This window comes from Rhinolophus ferrumequinum, chromosome 15 (assembly GCF_004115265.2).
Source record: "Rhinolophus ferrumequinum isolate MPI-CBG mRhiFer1 chromosome 15, mRhiFer1_v1.p, whole genome shotgun sequence".
Classification (NCBI taxonomy): domain Eukaryota; kingdom Metazoa; phylum Chordata; class Mammalia; order Chiroptera; family Rhinolophidae; genus Rhinolophus; species Rhinolophus ferrumequinum.
The window spans coordinates 33,686,780-33,704,359 of NC_046298.1; the positions used below are offsets into that span (position 1 = coordinate 33,686,780).

Below are 17,580 nucleotides of genomic sequence, written 5' to 3' on the forward strand. Positions count from 1 at the left end.
GTGTCATTTAACATGTGTCCTATCCCCTGTATTTCCTGAAAATTGGTAATTAGATGTGGAGGCCTGATAAGATGCAGGGTTTTTGTTTTGTTTTGGTGGGAGGGAGACTTCAGAGGTGGTGTTTCTGTTCCTCCACCAGGGACACATATGCCTTATTGTCTCTCAGTTTGTGATGTCAGCCCTCTCTGATGCTTGTCACCGAGAGCCGTTAATTCACTGGGGTTTGTAAAATGGGTACTGTTGTCATGGATTCTTTTATTGTAGTTGAGGTATGATTTGTATACAGCCCATGCATGGAAATTAAGTATGCGGCTCATGCATTTGAATTTATGTATACATCTGTGTAACAATTACCACCCGGATAAAGATAGAGAACATTCACGTCACCCCAAAATGTTCTCATGCTCTTTCTCATCAATGCCCCACATCCACACACACGGAGAGGTAGCACTCGTCTGGCTTCTCTCAGCATAGGTTAGTTTTACGTGTTCTTTATGTAAATAGACTTGACAGTGTGTGTTCTTTTGTGCTTTTTAGTTTATCATAACTATTTTAAGATTTATTCTTGCATTGGACCAAATGTAATTTGTTCTTGTTGTATTGCTGTGTTGTGTTGTATGAAAGGCCACAGTTTATCCATTCCGCTATTGAAGGACCTTGGATGGTTTCCAGTTTGAGGATATTATGAATAAAGCTGCGATAAGCGTTCTCATACAGATCTTTCTGGAGACGTTTCTGCTGGCTCTGTGCCTGCACTGCTAGATACTAGCTGGGCTGGACATATGTTTCACTTCAGTTGAATAGCCAAAAGGTTCTCCAAAGTAGTTGCATGGTTGACACTTTCACTAGCACCGTCTGAGCGCTCTGGTTCCTCCACCTCCTACCCACACGTAGTGTTGTCAGCCTCGTCCGTTCTAGCCACTCAGGTGGGTGTGTTTTCATTTCCTTTTATTGCAGTGGAGTGCAGGTGAAGTGAAAAGTACAGATCTAAGTGTGTGATGTAGTTATGTTTTGATGAATGCCCCTGTGTAATGCACACCCAGGTCGGGATATAAAACTCTCCCACAGCCAGCAGTTCTCTCAGGCCTCCTTCCACTCACCCTGCTGGACGCAGCCGCCTCCCCTGAGTTTTACTCCTCTAAGTCAGTTTACCTGCTCTTGAACTTCACATGTAATGGAACCACAGCGTTTGTACTGTTCTGTGTCTCGCTTCTTTTGCTGCGCATATTTTTTAAGGTTTATCCATATGTCATGTGTCAGTGCTTATTTCCTTTCTATCACCAAGTATCCCACTGTTGTTCATCCATTTTCCTGTTAATGGACATTTGAGCTGTTGCCCCGTTTGGCTTTATGAATAAAGCTTCTGGGAACATTCTCGTGTCAGTCTTTTTTGCACATGTATGTTTTCATTTCTCTGGGGGCAAATACTCAGGGATAGAATTCATGGGTAATAGGGTCGTGTATGTAACTTCATAAGACACTCCCACGCCATTTCCAAAGTGGTCGTCCATTCTGTGCGCCCATCAGCAGGTGAGAGCAGCTGTGCTCCATGCCCTTGCCAACAGGGGGCGATGTCAGGCTTTGAAAATTCCAGTCATCCTGCCTCCCTGTTGTTAAAATTTGCATTTCTCTGATGAATAATGATGTTGAGTATGTCTTCATATGCTTATTTGTCATTCAAAGATATTCTTCAAGTCTTTTATCCCTTTTTAAATTGGGTTTTTTTTTTTTTTGTCTTTTTATTATTAATCTCTAGGTGTTCTTTATATATTCAGGATAAAAGACCTTGGTCGGAAAATCTGTATTGTGAATCGCTCCCCCCAATCTCTGGTTTGTTGTGCACCTTTTAAAACAGTGTCTTTTGATAAAGAGCATTTTTGGAGTTGATAAATCTGATTTGGAAGTGGTAATGGTGGGCATCTTTGACTTATTCTCAGGCTTGGGGAAAGCATTGATGTTTTACTATGAAGTGCGATGTTACCTGTAGTATTTTTTTAGATACTGTATCTTAGCGTGTTTTTATTATAGAGTGGGTTGAATCATATCAAATGGTTTTTCTTTATCTACGGAGGTGATCATATAGAGTTTTCCCCTTTATTTATTTGTTATTTATTTATTCCTCCGTTTATTCTGTTACTGTGGTTAGTTACACTGATTAAAGTTTATAATGTTTCTAATTTCCTAACCTGGTGATCCTTCGGGAAACTGTCTTGGACATGATGCATTTTTTTTTTTTTTATTGATTGCTAGGCTTGCTTTGCTAATATTTTGTTACGGATTTTGCATCTGTGTTCTGAGGAACACAGGTCTGTAGTTATCTCGTGGCGTCCTTGCTAGGCTTCTGTACAGGGTCATGCTCACTTCCGAAAGGAGTTTGGCCATGTTCGTCGTCTTCTTCTCTCTCTGGGAGCATTTGTGTAAGGCTGAAACTATTCTTTCCTTTGGTAGAATTCACCACTGAAGCCATCTAGACTGGACCTTTCCAGGAAGGTTTTAAATTAAGGAGTCAGTTTCTTTAAATATAATCTTATAATACTTATGTCATTTTCTTTTTTGTTTCTTGTGTCAGTTTTGGTAATTTTTTGTTTTTAAAGGAAATTATCAAAATTGTCAAATTTGGGCCGGCCCGGTGGCTCAGGCGGTTGGAGCTCCATGCTTCTAACTCCGAAGGCTGCCAGTTCGATTCCCACATGGGCCAGTAGGCTCTCAACCACAAGGTTGCCGGTTCGACTCCCGCAAGGGATGGTGGGCTGCGCCCCCTGCAACTAGCAACGGCAACTGGACCTGGAGCTGAGCTGTGCCCTCCACAACTAAGATTGAAAGGACAACAACTTGACTTAGAAAAAAGTCCTGGAAGTACACACTGTTCCCCTTCCCCAATAAAAAAAAAAAATGTCAAATTTATTGGCATGAAGTAGTTTATAATTTCTCTCACTATCCTTTTAATGTCTCTAGGATCTGTAGTGATATCTCCTTTAAATGTCTGATATTGCAGTTTATGTTTTCATTCTGTTTTCTTTATCATTCTTATTTTAGAGGTTTATTGATTTTATCAATCTTTTCAAAGAACCAACTTTGTTGATTTTCTCTAATGCGCCTGTTCTTTCTGTTCCATTAACTCCTGTGCTTTATTATTTCCTTCCTTTAGCTTCATGATACATTGCTATTATTGTTGCTTTAAACAGTCAGGAGTCCTTAAATTTATTTTTTAATTACCCATGTATTTCCTTTTCTGGTGCTCTTTATTTGTTCCTTAGGTTTGTGCTTCCCTCTTGGGTTGTTTCCCTTCAGCCTGAAGAACTTCTGATAGCTCTTGTAGCTCTGCTGATGACAAATTCTCTCAGCTTATTTCACTAAAAATGTTCTTATTGCATCTTCCTTTTTTAAAAACAGCTCTCTCGAGATTAACTCGCATACCATAAAATTCACCTATTGTAAATGATTCAGTGGTTTTTAGTAAATTTAAAGTGTTGTGCAACCATTATCTCAATCTCTGCTCCCATGCCCAGCCCCTGGCAACCACTGTCTGCCTTCTGTCTCTGTAGATTTTCCTTTTTCGGACCTTGCATATAAATGGAATCATATAATGTGCAGTATTTTGTGTCTGGCTTCTTTCATTCTGCAAAACATGTTTGAGTTTCATCCGTGTTGTACCATGTATATCAGTAGCTTGTTCCCAAATAGCATCCCACGTATGGCTGTTCCACATCTTTTTCATTCATTTACCATTTGATGGGCATTTGGATCACTTCCAGTTTTTGTCTATTAAGAATATTGCTGCCTTGAACATTTGCATACAAATCCTTGTGTGGACATATTTTCATTCACCGTAAGTAGATGTGTAGGAATAGAGTTGCTGGGGTGTGTGGTAAGTTTATGTTTAATGTTTTAGTAAACTGCCAAACGGTTTTCCAGAGTGTTGTGTTGTTACATTGTTGCCAGCAGTGTATAAGGGATCCAGTTTCTCTACATTCTTACCAACACTTGTTTATTTGTTTTATAAATTATTATTACAGTCATTACAATGTGGATATAAAGTATCTCGTGGTTTTAATTTGCATTTCCCTAATGACTAATGATGTTGAGCATTTTTCATGGTCTTATTTGCATCCATAGATCTACTTTGGTGAACTGTCCATTTAGTTCTTTGCCCCATTTTTAATTGTGTTATTTGTCTTTCTATTGTTAGTTTTATGTGTTCTTTATAGATTCTGGACACAAGTCCTTTATCAGATTTATGATTTGCAGATATTTTCTCCCAGTCTGGCTTGTCTTTTCACTTTCTTAATGGTATCTTTTGAAACACACATGTATTTAATTTTGATGAATCAAATTTTATAAATGTTTAGATTTCGTAGAGCATGTGTAGATAGATAATAGCTAAGAAAATTAGCCTAACCAAAGGTCATGAAGATTTCCTCCTGTATTTTTTTCCTAGAAGTTTTATGGCTTTAGGTCATACGTTTAGGTCTCTGGTCCACTTTGGGTTACTTTTTGTGTAAGGTGAGAGGTCAGGGTCCAAAATTAATCTTTTTGCATGTGGATTTCACTTGTCTCAGCAGTTTGTTGGAAAGATTATTCTTTCTTCCATTGAATGGCTCCATTGTCAAAAATCAATTGACCATCAATGTATTGGTTTATTTCTGGACCCTCATCTGTTCCATTGATCTGTGTCCACACCGCGTTGATCACTGTTGCTTTAGAGTAAGTTTTGGAGTGGGAGGTATAAGTCTTCCACCTTCATTCTTACGTTTCATGTTTCTTTTGTCTCCTCTGGGTCCTTTGCCTTTCCATGTAAATTGTATGGTCAGCTTGTCGATTTCTGCAACACAGAGCTTGCTGGGGTTTAGGTGGGAGGAAGGCTTTGAAGCTGTGGCTCAGTTTGGAGAGACTTGCCGTCTTATCCATATTGAGTCTTCCAATACATGGAGATGGAGTATCTCTTCATTTACTTAGCTCTCTCTCTTCCTTTTCTAGGACTACAGTTACAGCATGTTAGATTGTTTCTTGTGGCCCGCGCGCTGCTCTCACTCTACTCTTTTTTCTTTTCTTTCCGGTCTATACTTCAGTTTAGATGATTTCTATTGACTCATTGTTCACTTTTATCTTTTCTTCTGCTGCATTTAGTCTGTTAAGTCTATCCAATATTTTATCTTAATTCAGATAATATATTTTCTAGTATTGTAGTAGCTCTTTTTGCAATTCCACTTCTCTAATGAAATCCTTGATTTCCCCCTCATTTTGTTAATCCTTTCTTCTAAATTCCTTAGCCTGTTCATTGTAATTATTTTAAATTCCTTGTCTGAAAATTCCAACATCTGGATCTTCTGATGGTCTGCTTCTGTTGACTTTTTTTTCCTTAATCATGGGTCACATTTTTCTGTTTCCTTACATACTTTGTAGTTTGAGGAGGATGCCAGTCATTGCCTTTGCAAGAATATTATTTTTTCCCTGGAGAGGCATCCTTTCCTCTGTCTAGCAGCTAAAGTAAGGAGCTAATTCCTACCATCCAGTTAGGAATTGGGATGGGATGGGTTGGACCACAGCATTAGTTTCCATTTTTCCAAAGTTTCAAATGCCTTAGGGACAAGCTCTGTCTACGTTCAGTGTACTGGGCACCCAGCACCATGAACTCGGGGCTCTCCATCCTGACCATGGACTTACTTACACGGTGCTGCTGCTGTGAAAAGAACCACATAATGAGCATAACACACCAGCTTTGTTTGAAGATTAGGGATAACACATGAGCACTTTAACTGGTGAGAAACTTGAAACATCTTTACATTAAAACAAGAAACATCTGTTACAGAGTGAAATACAAAACTCGCTTGACTTTTCCCAATAAAACACAAGTCGTCATCTGTTCACCATCTGTTGCGTGCCCCTCTGTGCCAGTCACTGTGCTGACTCTCAGGTTCACTGGTGCCACTCGGAAGCATCCGAGGTGCCAGCATCTTCTCTGACAGCAGATCCAAGGCTGGACCCGTGTCCCTGCACTTCTCTCTGAACCCTCTCCCTTCTCCTAGGTCACCCCTAAGGCTGGACACATATGTCTCCCGACAACCGGGCAACTTCTATGGGAATGGCCAGAGGTGTTGTCACTCTATGAAAGTGAGATACCCTTTTAGGTGGGAGCTGCTTATGGACCCTTTAACGCTTCTGAAAAGGAGAGGCCTCCACTAAGAACACTGTTCCTGGAACTGGAGGCATCCATACTTGTGTGCGCGCGTGCGTGTGTGTGTTTTCTAATCGTTTTGCTCTATGCTTCTTGTTTTCTTTTTAGGTTTGGGAGAAGTTCTTAAGTTCTGAAACTCCACGAATAAATGTATTTATGGCAGTGCCTACAATATACTCCAAGATGATGGATTATTATGATAAGCATTTCACCCAGCCTCATGTCCAGGATTTCGTGCGTGCAGTGTGTGAAGAGAAGATCAGGTAAATGAAAACAGTCCATCTTCCCGTCCAGAAAGTCTTAAAGATCAGCAAATAGTCCTTATTTCTGATAAATCAGTTCTGCTAAGTTTTAGGAAGCAGTGTTTTCCATTTCCTTTAAAATATACATCTACGTATTTATATCTGAATTCTCTATAGATCTGGGTGTAGTTTATATCTGTCTCTGTCCTATCCCTCTGTAGATCTACCTACATGTACCATGTTTCCCCAAAAATAAGACCTAGCCGGACAATCAGCTCTAGTGCATCTTTTGGAGCAAAAATTAATATAAGCGGGTCTTAACCCGAAACACGGTATATCTCTATCTGTATTCTATCTATCGTTGTCTGTCTTCTTATGACACAGTCTGAGGATGAGGGTAAGGACAGTGAAGGACTGACCATCTCTCTCTCGTCCTTTCTGACCCCACATCTACGTCTGCAGCTCTTAGAGTCCTCCCTGCTGGGGGCTCCATCACAACCCCCTTCAACCCCCTTGACAGGGTGCGCCCAAGTCTTTTGGGTCCTTCAGTGGTATGAAGTGCGCTGTGTACTCTCTCAGGAACCTGTAGACATGGCAGGCTCCTCTCCCTGCTTGTTACTGAAGTGTGACCCTTAGAGCGCACACCTAAGTGGGTAGCTTGGTGAGTTTCACAGGCTCAACAGACGCGTGTCACCAGACACACGACAAGCTATGTCTGTGGTAAGTAAGCACAACCTTTTAACACCACAGTGAGTGAGCTGCTAGACAAACATGAATTTAAAATTCTAAATGTATTTGTGTGCGTGTCCCTGTGGCCTCCGTGTCGCTCCACGCATCTGATTCCTAGTCCTTAAGGAGAACATAGGAAGGGCACCTTTGTTTCCCAGAGAGGATTCTGGATTAGCCAAGATAAATATTTGATGTTGTTATGACTTTGCTCCCACCATCCCTCTGCTCCTCTTCTGTAAACACGTTTTGCTGGAACTACAACCCTTACCTGATGTTGCCTGCTGCCCGTCACGTGCCAGCCCACCCTCTCACAGGGCATTGTGGGACTGGGCAGCTGTTGATGGAGGTGTCTCATGCTCAGCCTCCAATACGAAAGTGGGATTAGGAGCACATTCTACCCAACCCTACAGAACCCAGAGCAGGGATACCAGAGAAGGAGAAGAAACCAGGGTTTCCTGGATTTCCGGGTGACAGAGGCCCTGAGACCGCACCAGTTTTGGCTTGTGGCAGGGCGGATCCTTGTGAGCTGTACATCCTTGTGAAGAAACACAGTGGTGGTTCCTTCTCCGGCTAGAACTAGAACCCAAAGCTTCTTCCTTTCTACACATGATGCTTAAGTGACATGGTGTACGCCAGAGCAGTTAGGAGCTCTCAGATGTTATATAAATGTCATTGGCACCATCGTGAGCTTGTTAGCAGGAAGCAGTGCGTAGGTCCCCCAGCTGTGGGCTGCCCCCTCTCCTCGGCTCCTCGTACTCCTCAGACCTGGTAGCACTTTATCCATGCACTACATTCTGTTGTAATCATCTTATTGCTGTTATTTTGGGTGGTTTGTGAGCAGCATGTTAATTATTTGCAAAGCATGCCACCGAAGACCCTAAAATTATTTTTTTCTTTTACCTTGATTACCCATTCCTTTGAAAGACCTGCTTGCATTCTAAAATATACCCAAAAAATTATTTTCAAAGAACAAAGTTACATCATAGCCCCAACTATAGTTTGTATCGTGAATTTTAAAATAGTGATGCCGAGTGAAGAATGTTTTACGTCGTTTTTTTGTTGCGCTGAAGAGTAGTGTCATTGCAGAAGCTAAGGTTGCCTCTGATTTGCCGGCTAGGTTGATGGTTTCAGGATCGGCTGCCCTGCCCCTGCCTGTGCTGGAGAAGTGGAAAAACATCACAGGCCACACTCTGCTGGAGAGGTACGGGATGACAGAGATCGGCATGGCCCTGTCCAACCCCCTGACCCCAGCAGCTCGCCTGCCAGGTACGCACACTGCCCTCCAGCGGGGGCCTCCCCTCTGCTCTGTGCCCCTCAGGTGGGCCAGTCTGTGGAGGGGGCTGCCCTACTGGGCCAGGAGAACCTTCTCGGGGTGCTGGCCAAGTTGGCTGCTGGCTGGAGCCTCCCAACCAGGTGCCCAGAGCCATGCAAGGCCAGTGGCAACAGGAGAGACGACAAGTGTTGGGGGAGAGGTAAGAAAATCTACCACCTGTGCTCAGGGACCTGCACACGTGTGGATGGCCCGCTGCTCTAGACAGGTTTTTGTCCTTTGGTCTCCCTGTGCAGCCTTCTCTAAGATGTTCCACTCTGACTTGCATTTAAACAGACCTTCACGTCCTGGGTCCTTAATGGAATCTGCAAGCAGAGCCCAAGGCCTGAGATGGGATTGTGTCGTGTTGTATTGTGTTGTTCTGTTCTGGGTTCTCCTCTAGTCCTCATGAGAAGTCATCTCCATTGTGTCCAAAGCACAAGTAATATCTCATTAGAAGTAAAAGTAAAATAATCCCACATCTACAACTATAGCTGTACATCCATTTATCTTGCACATTCCATGAAATTCACCTTTCTCACATTCAGTTCTGTGAGCAGTTGTGTTGCTACCATCACACTCCAGATATTGAATTGCCTCAAAACCTTTCCCTTTGTGTGTGACACCTCTTCTATCCCAGGGTCAGGTCGGCACTTACCTGTTTTCTCTTCCTGTAATTATGCTCTGTCTAGAATGTCATATAAATGAATCCTACAGGACGTGACCTTTTGAGTCTGGCTTCTCTCATTTAGCGGGACACGTATGAGACCATCTGTGTTGTCACGTGTCCCTTTCCGTTGCCACATAGGATTCGTGGTGTGGACAGGCCACTGTTTTTCAACCTGTTTACCAGCTGAAGGATGTTGTGTTGTGTCTAGTTCTGGACAGTTACCAGCAGAGTTGTCATAAACATGGGTGTGCAGGTTTTTGTGTGAGCATCTATCTGTCTTTACTTCTCATGAGTAAATACCTCAGCGTGGGATTGCTGGGTCAGAAGGTAGTCTGTATTCAACTTTCTAAGTAGTGCCAAACTGTCTTCAGAACAGCTCCTTATATAGGGGTGACCTTACCCACTGACAGACGAGGAGATAGGCTTCAAGAAAACCTGCCCAAGGCCACAGAGCAGGTACATGATTGAGCAGACATTCACACCGTTAGGCAAGGACGCCCACTTTCCCGGAGCACAGCGGCACAGCATACAGCCCAGTCTGAAGGAAGAGAGAGGGAGCGAAAAAAACGGACAGGAAACTTTCTGGGCCTTAATTACAAGAGCAAATACAAGGCTGAGAAGCCAAGACCGGGAGCCAGGATAGGATGGAGCGAGCAAAGGGTAAGGCAGGGACCATCTGTAGGAAGGAGACTCAGGAACCGTCTGTAGGCAGAGGCCCGGAGGCCCAGCTAGGGGCTCACCCTAGGATTCTAGGGGGGCTGGGCAAGCAACCAACCTGGAGAGAGGTACACCAGGAAGGTCCCTGACTGACCTGGCCTCCTCCGGTTCCCTCTGAGTGGGCAGAACCCCAAGACTCCAAATCCCCAGGTTGATTGGGCAGAAATTCCTGAATCTTAAATTATAGCTGCAGCTCTTATTCAGGCCTCAAAGACAGTGTGTGGAACATCAGAACGTGAACTGGGTGTAGTTTCTCTTCTGTACACTGGAATCAAATTTCTGTGATTTTTTTTTTCTTTTCTGTAAAGCAAGCCTGTAAGAGTCGAGTGCAGTGTCAGTTCTTTGGTTTCGAAAGAAGTAAATAAAGTAACCCTCAACGTGAAATTCAAGAGTGCTACATGAAAATCCCTAAAATACAATCTCTGAGCATCATTTCTGGAGAAATCAGGTTGAGGAGGGGGTTTTTTTGTTTGTTTTTTTTTTTTTGTTTTTTTTTTTTGCACCTTTAGGTCTCCTCTGTGCACCTCAACTCCTGGGCTGGGGCTCATTTTTGTTACAGGAAAAAAAGGGTCCTTGGCTTCACATTGGCAAGATTCCAAACATGAGCTGATATAGAATTTAAAGTAAAAGTCAGTTTATTTGGCAGAGAGTAAATAAGGAAACAAAGGCCACGCCCCAGGCAGAGTGGAGATCTCTAATCACTAGTGGAAGAAAGACCCCTTCCATTGCCCCGGGCTGGGTTTATATGTGTTTTCTGCTTCCATGGAAAAGTCACTGGTACGGCGAGAAAGGAGGCTAGAAGAACAATGGTATGTTTGATTTCAGTAAGATGGAAGAAGAATAGGGGCAGGCTGGTTTTTAACTCTTGTAAAGTACAACCTGTGTTTAATTTGCCGTGGACTTAACTGCAGGGATGGTCCTAATGGAATCTCTAGTCTTCCGGATAGATTGCTGTGTCATTGATTAACGTCTGCCTGAGTTCTGTGTCTGAGCACGTAGGCAGCAGGCTTGGAATCCAACCTCCTAGTTCCTTCTGCAAAAATAGTCCTCGCGCCCCTCCCCTATATTAATTTCAGCCGGAGGCTGTGGACTCATGTTGGAGCCCCAGCCTGTGACCCCGTCACACTGGGGACACAGCCATACCACCCTTCCTGGCCTTGTGGGGGTCGTTTCTGGAGTCCCCTTCCTTCCTGCTGCCTGCATAGCCTCTGAACGTTGCTCCTCTGGTCGCCCGAACAAACACCAGGATTCATTTAAAGGTTCTGAACACCTGAGGGGGTGCACAGAAGGGCAAGGTCAGCCTCAAAGGAGGGACTCACTGCGTGAGGGTAGATGTTTGCTGTGTGTTAAGCTGGGTTGGATCTGATTGTTCATTCAGTGTCCCATGCGGTTACAGTGAAGGGAGATGAATAATTCATGGCTGAGCGCTGCTGGGCCTAATGACGCTCTAATTGGAGGTTGAGATCAGAGGCGCTAATGGCTCCTGCAGTGGGACTCCGTGGAGCGTTGACAGGAGCTCCAGGACCTTATCGGCCTGTTTCCATTCTCTTGGGACCAGCTGCAGAGCAGCCTCGCTCCCCAGATGCTGGACAGAGCTGCAGGCCAATTAAAGTTATCTGGGAAGAGCTGACAACTGTTTTAGAGAGGTGGAAGAATGACACGCCACTTCTGACTGTGGCCAGTGCTGCTGCCCAGATGGACGCTAGGAGGGGGCGCTGTCCACGTGATTCTAGGAGGGGGCGCTGTCCACGTGATTCTAGGAGGGGGCGCTGTCCACGTGATTCTAGGAGGGGGCGCTGTCCACGTGATTCTAGGAGGGGGTGCTGTCCAGGTGGTGCTAGGAGGGGGCGCTGTCCAATGGTGCTAGGAGGGGGCGCTGTCCAATGGTGCTAGGAGGGGGCGCTGTCCAATGGTGCTAGGAGGGGGCGCTGTCCAATGGTGCTAGGAGGGGGCGCTGTCCAGGTGGTGCTAGGAGGGGGCGCTGTCCAGGTGGTGCTAGGAGGGGGTGCTGTCCAATGGTGCTAGGAGGGGGCGCTGTCCAGGTGGTGCTAGGAGGGGGCGCTGTCCAGTTCATCCTGCTCTGCCAGGACCAGCTTGGGAATGGAGTGGGGTGGGGTGTTTCTGGGGCTCTGTGGCTGCCCCACCCATGGCTTCAGTCTCTTTTCTGTGTGGACCTCACTTCAGTGCCATCAACAGGGCTGTGAAATTCAAGTCATTGTCTCTGCTTTGAAAGTTAATTCTATTGCTGTGTTTATGAGGCCATGATTAATTAAGTTTCTGTCAGCACTTTCATTATAGATCTGAACAGTTTGTAACTTTCACTTTGAGAGGGCAGAAGAGGCCTTACCTAATGGAGCAGAGGAGCAGGAAGAGTGTGTGGAGGGAGGTTTCTTCCTTTTAAAAAAAAACATTCAAACGAGAAATGAGTGGAGGGAGAAATGAGTGGAGGGCCGTGGTGGGGAAGCTGGCCTTTTTTGCATTCGAGAAGGAAGTCCATATGTCCCTCTCTGATAAGAAATACATCTTTGATCTTTGTCCCATTCCTGGCACAGAACTCCTAAAACCCTTGGAATTTCCTAGATCATCAGGGTCTTTTTAAATTCATGCCAAGCCACTTGCCACCACACCTGAATGTGTGTTAAAGAGAAGGCTTTTGGAAAACCCCTAAGGATGGTGGCTGGTTGTCAGAGGAACAGGTGATTGAAGGGTTGGAATTCAGCCCCACCCTGACCACCTGGGAGGGGAGAAGGACTGGAGGTTGAATTAATCACGAGTGATCAGTGATTTAATCAAGTCATTCCTGCATAATGGCACCTCTGGTGAATACGTGCAGGTGCTGGGAGGGTGGCTCTCCTGGAGAGCCTGGAAGCTTGGAGCCCCTTCCCCCATCCCTGCCCTAGGCATTCTTCCATCTGGTTTTTCTGAGGTTAAATCCTGTATAACAAACTGGCCTTCTAGTAAGTAAACTGTTTTCCTGGGTTCCGTGAGCTGCTCTAGCAAATTATTGAACCGCTGAAGGGGATTGTGGTAACTTCTGATTTGTAGCCAAGTCGGACAGAAGCTGTGAGCAACACCACTTGTGACTGGCAGTCACTGAAGTGACCCACTGAAGGTGGGACCGAGCCCTTAACCTTCTCTGTAGGCACCTCCAATGGCTCCTGTAAATGGCCAGGCCCCACATGGGGTGGCCACATGCCTCCTCTGCCCTGAGGCCTGTGGGCAGACCCAGGAGGGCTCCCTTGTCCACAAGCATCTCCATGCGGTCCCAGGGCCTGGATGGAGCCTCTGCTTCCTTCCTCCTGTGGAGTTGAGCGCAGGGCTCACACCTGAGGAGCCGTCCCTATCTGAGAGCGCTTGGTCAGGCCTGAATAGGCGTCACACTGCTGCTAAGACAGTTCCTCTGAAGGAGGGGAACAAGGATCAAGCAGGCTTTTATTTCTGGATGAGGTGGTTGGTCCTGCTTAAGATTCTGTACTTACGTTGATGAAGTGCCTCCTGATGCAATAATCACATTCTGCCTGATTGTTTAAGGTGTGTTCATGGAACTCTTTATCTCTGGCAGGTACTTGAAGAAATCATATCTGACCAGTCTCAGAGGATAATAAATCAATTTCCAGTATTTGATGTTTTCTCATTATTCAGGCTAATCACCCTGCCCGGCACTGCATCACCCTTGCTCAAGCAGCAAGAAACATCTTATTAATACAGATTACGGGAGCACTGTCAGCTCCATAGGGCCTATGGCACTGCCAGGGGCGCCTGGTCAGCGTGGCCTGTCTGCGTGCCCTCCTGCATGGCTTCATCCCTGCCTTTCACACACAGCTTTTCTCTTCTGCATGTCATCTGCCCAACTCTTCCCTTAGCCCTTTGTTCCGTGGCTTCTACACACACTTGTCATAGGTGATGGCCAACACTCCAGTCACTGAGGGCTAAAGCCATGGTCAGCCTACTGAAGTTTGACCGTAAAACACAAGCAGTTGGGAGCATCTGGAGACCTTGGACCCCCAGCTTTGGTGGGCGTCCCGCAGTCCGGGCTGTGGCCCCGCCTGATTCACTCTACTGGTGTGTCTGTCCTCAGCAGACGCTGAGGTCCAGGAGTGTAGACGACAGGAGTTCAACTTGTCAGTCAATAGAGAGTTCCACAAAGAAAGGGGTCATTTAATCCAGAAAAGACAATGAGCTTGAGGTCCACTGGAAACTGAATAGAGTGTGCAGAATGGCAGTTGGTCTTGACTGTGCCCAGGGTCAGGCCAAGGCTTTCAAGTTCGGAGAGGGCTGGGGTTGGACCCATCTCCATATTCTCAGGCTAGTCCTTGTCTCTGGTCCCCGTGTCTTGTCTCCACACCGGAGATGAAATGCCCCTGCTTCCAGGCTGTCTCAAGTCCTGAGTGTCCTGGAGCCTGTGTGGCCGCTAGCTCCCAGTAGATACACCCCCAAGAAGAGATGGGAGGACATACATCGTACGATTCTTTTTGTATGAAATGTTCAGAGCAGGCAAATCTATAGAGACAGAAATTGGATTAGTGGTTGCTGGGGTGTAGGGGTGAGGGGGGTGGGGAGTACTGCTGATGGGCTCAGGCTTCCTTCTGGGGTGACGATTGTAACTAGATGGTGGGGACTGCACAACTGTGAACGTGCTAAATGCCACTGATTTGCTACTTTATAATGATCAATTGTATCTTACATGGATTTCAGTAATTTTAAAAATCTTTAGAAGCAAAAAAAAATAAAAAATAAAGAAATGGAAGGATGCTGGTCTACCTGCCTGCTGCCTGGACAGGGACCCAGATTTCTGACCAGAGTGGAGGAGCAAGGCTTCCAGGACATGGAACAGCAGAGACCTCACCAGGGTTATGGGGCTCAGGCCTTGCCCCCTAAGACCTAGGTGCAGAAGACAGGCCGAGGAGCACTGTTGTCGCAAAACGAGACAGATGTAACAGACCTGGGAAGGGTCTCGATCAAGGACACTGAGGGATCATAGAGAGTTTGCTGACCCGGCTGCCTGGGGCTTTTATCCCCTGACAAATCCTCATTGATTCCAGCAGTTAAAATAAAGGGCCTGAAACCTGGAAGTGAATTCTCATAGAGGCTGAGCATTTGGTCTTGGAATCTCTGCCCCGCCTTAGTCATTTATTACTGTGGCCGGCGGAGGGGGTGGGGACACGTCCGTCCTGGCCACCTGCCTTACCTTTGTAGGGTCAAAGTTTGACTGTGAACTGGCTGAGCACGCTGGAGGCTTCAGGTGGGATGAAGACATAAGAAACCACGGGTGTCTAATACATGAACCTGAACACCAGTGATATTATCCCCATGTCACAAGGATCCCTGCTCACTGCCCAGCTTCCTGCATCGGTGCCTCTTGAGACCTTCTCTGGACAGGGGTACTGCAGTGCCGTTACTGCCCAGCCAGGTGCTGGGGTACAAGTGGAAGCTGTCGCTGTCCCGCCCTGGGTGCCGGGACCTTGCTGAGATGACCGGAAGGCTCTCTGGAGCATTAGGAGCCAGGCCTGACACACATTGGCAGCTGCGAGTACTGACTGCTGCTTCTGCAGCTGGTGGGCACCTGCGGCACCACGTGGGGCCCCGTGCTCTTGGCTCCTGGATCTTCTTCCCTCTGTGCGTGACCAGGACCACAGGTGGCATGCGGTCCTCTCCTTCGGAATCCCTCTGACCCCATGTTTCTCCTCTCCCTGCAGGTTCTGTGGGGACCCCACTGCCAGGCGTCGAGGTACGCATTGTCACAGAAAACACGCAGAAGGACAGCTGCCCCTACGTCCTCCATGTGGAAGGAAATGAGAAGGACACCAGGGTGAGTCACTGTGTTCTCAGCTGGCAGCACATGAGTGTCGCATGGTCATAACTGCCCAGCAGGCCAGTCACAGAGGTCGAGGGTCTCTGCTTTGGAAGTGGAGTCCCCACTGCGCAGGAACAGCCCTTCTGGACAGTGGAGATGCTCCCAGTAACTGGCATTTACCGAGGGTGCCCATTAGTGTTTCCCGGCACTTCCCACCGTGTAGACAGTGTAAGAGGGCAACCACGGCCCAGCTGTGCCCCGACCTCCAGCGCTCTGCATGGCTCCTCCCCGGGCTCCTGCCACTGGGGCTGCTTTGAGGTGGGGCATGACAGCCTTGGCTAAAGACAGCCCACATTCAAACGTCGTAGGTGAGATCTGGTTAAAAATTCTGTGCTGGCAGCACCCTGGCACCCACTCAGAGCGGACGCCAACACAAGCTCCCACGGCAGGTGTGGCCGTTCCAGCTGAAGCCCTTTGGGCCAATTCACAATGCCCTTAGAATTAAGGTTACACGCTTCTACTGAAATCATTGGTAGCTCTCTCTCTTGGTTTCTATGTTATTCTAAAATGAACAAGGGTGAAGAAGAAGAAAGGGACATTGTTATCTTATTTCAGTGAAGATTTTAATAGCTACAAATGTGCTGATCATAAGTGAAGGGGAGTCGCAGAAAGGTTTAGGGGATTAGTAGGAAATGGAATTTTTGATTTAAAAGGAAATTATTCTCTCTACAGCTGATATCCATATTAGACATCACATGTGACTGATTTGATTTCTGATACCCCGAGGTTTCAAAAGATGAAAGTAGTGAATCCGCATTGCAGCGTTTCCTGCTTTCTGAGCACCATTGGCCCCCGTGAGTCTCCCGCTCTGCATCCCACATGTTCCAGGAGGGCCTGAGGACAGGCCGTGCCCGGTGGGCCACGGTTTCCACGTCTGAAATGGGAGGGTTGAAGAGATGGTTGTTGAACATTTTCATGCAAGCAGATAGGTGGAACTTAGGTGCTTTTAAGTGTAATTTTATGAACATTTTCAGAAGGACATCAAGAAGCAGGTGTTCTGTTGACCCAAGAAAACCTCTTACTCCCGTGGAAAGTTCTCGCTGCTTTGTTACTCTCTCAACCTCCCATTCTAGATGTGCCGGCCTCCAGATACGGCCTTGCTCCTTCACAGCTTGTGGGCAGCTTCCACCCTGAGGGTCCTGAGCCAATGCTGTCACTCCCTGACCACCCTCTGCCTGGGCTCTCGTCTCTACCCTGCTGGGCTAGAGCCTTCAGCCACACCCAGACCGGGGGTCCTTTTCTGGTTCTCACCCTGTGCGGGGCACCGCACCCTGTCCCCCTGCCTCTTTGTAGAGTCCTGCTTACCCCCAGGTCACCAGCCCTCCACGCATTTGATGGCGGCTTCCCCGCTGGGTGCTCAGCCTGTATGCTGGGTGTGCATACAGCCAACTGAGAGTGCAGGCCAGGGTGTGGGTTCCCAGGACACGGCTCCATCAGGAGGTACCCAGCAGAGCAACAGTGGAGGGGGGGTCCATCAGACGCTAGTGGCACAGGCAGCATCATCCATGACGGTGCCGCCTCCGCTAGGTGCCGGTCACCTGATGGCTCGGCCTCCATGCGCACCTGTTCTGCCGGAAGTGGCAGAGGTGTTGCCAGAGAGAAGGGGTGGGGGTGGGGAGCAGCTTCCTCTTAAATTACAATACAGTTTAACTACTTCACACCTGCAGTGACAAGCAGTAAGCCATCTGACAGCTCCTCCTCTCCCGTCTTTGATTGTTTCAGTCTATAGACAGTTGTGCACTGAAAACGCTTAAAATAGAAAGAGCTGGCAGGCCCGGCCTGCAGTGTCTTGACAATCAGGGAGAAGGCAGCACTTGTTCCACAGGGTGGGGGCTCAGGGAGAGTGGGCGGCATGGGCTGGGGGCCTGATGGGCCATGGAGGCC

At 46.9% G+C, this 17,580-nt stretch overlaps 1 protein-coding gene across 2 annotated transcripts in view; it reads left to right on the forward strand.

Annotated features, from left to right (window-relative positions):
- Positions 1 to 17,580, forward strand: part of ACSF3 (acyl-CoA synthetase family member 3) — a 66,411-nt gene that overhangs the window by 15,973 nt on the left and 32,858 nt on the right. For both annotated transcript variants that reach the window (XM_033129069.1, XM_033129071.1), the window contains exons 4-6: positions 6,284 to 6,438; positions 8,264 to 8,412; positions 15,539 to 15,651. In XM_033129069.1, the coding sequence (XP_032984960.1) occupies positions 6,284 to 6,438; positions 8,264 to 8,412; positions 15,539 to 15,651 (417 nt within the window). The remainder of the gene's footprint in view (positions 1 to 6,283; positions 6,439 to 8,263; positions 8,413 to 15,538; positions 15,652 to 17,580) is intronic.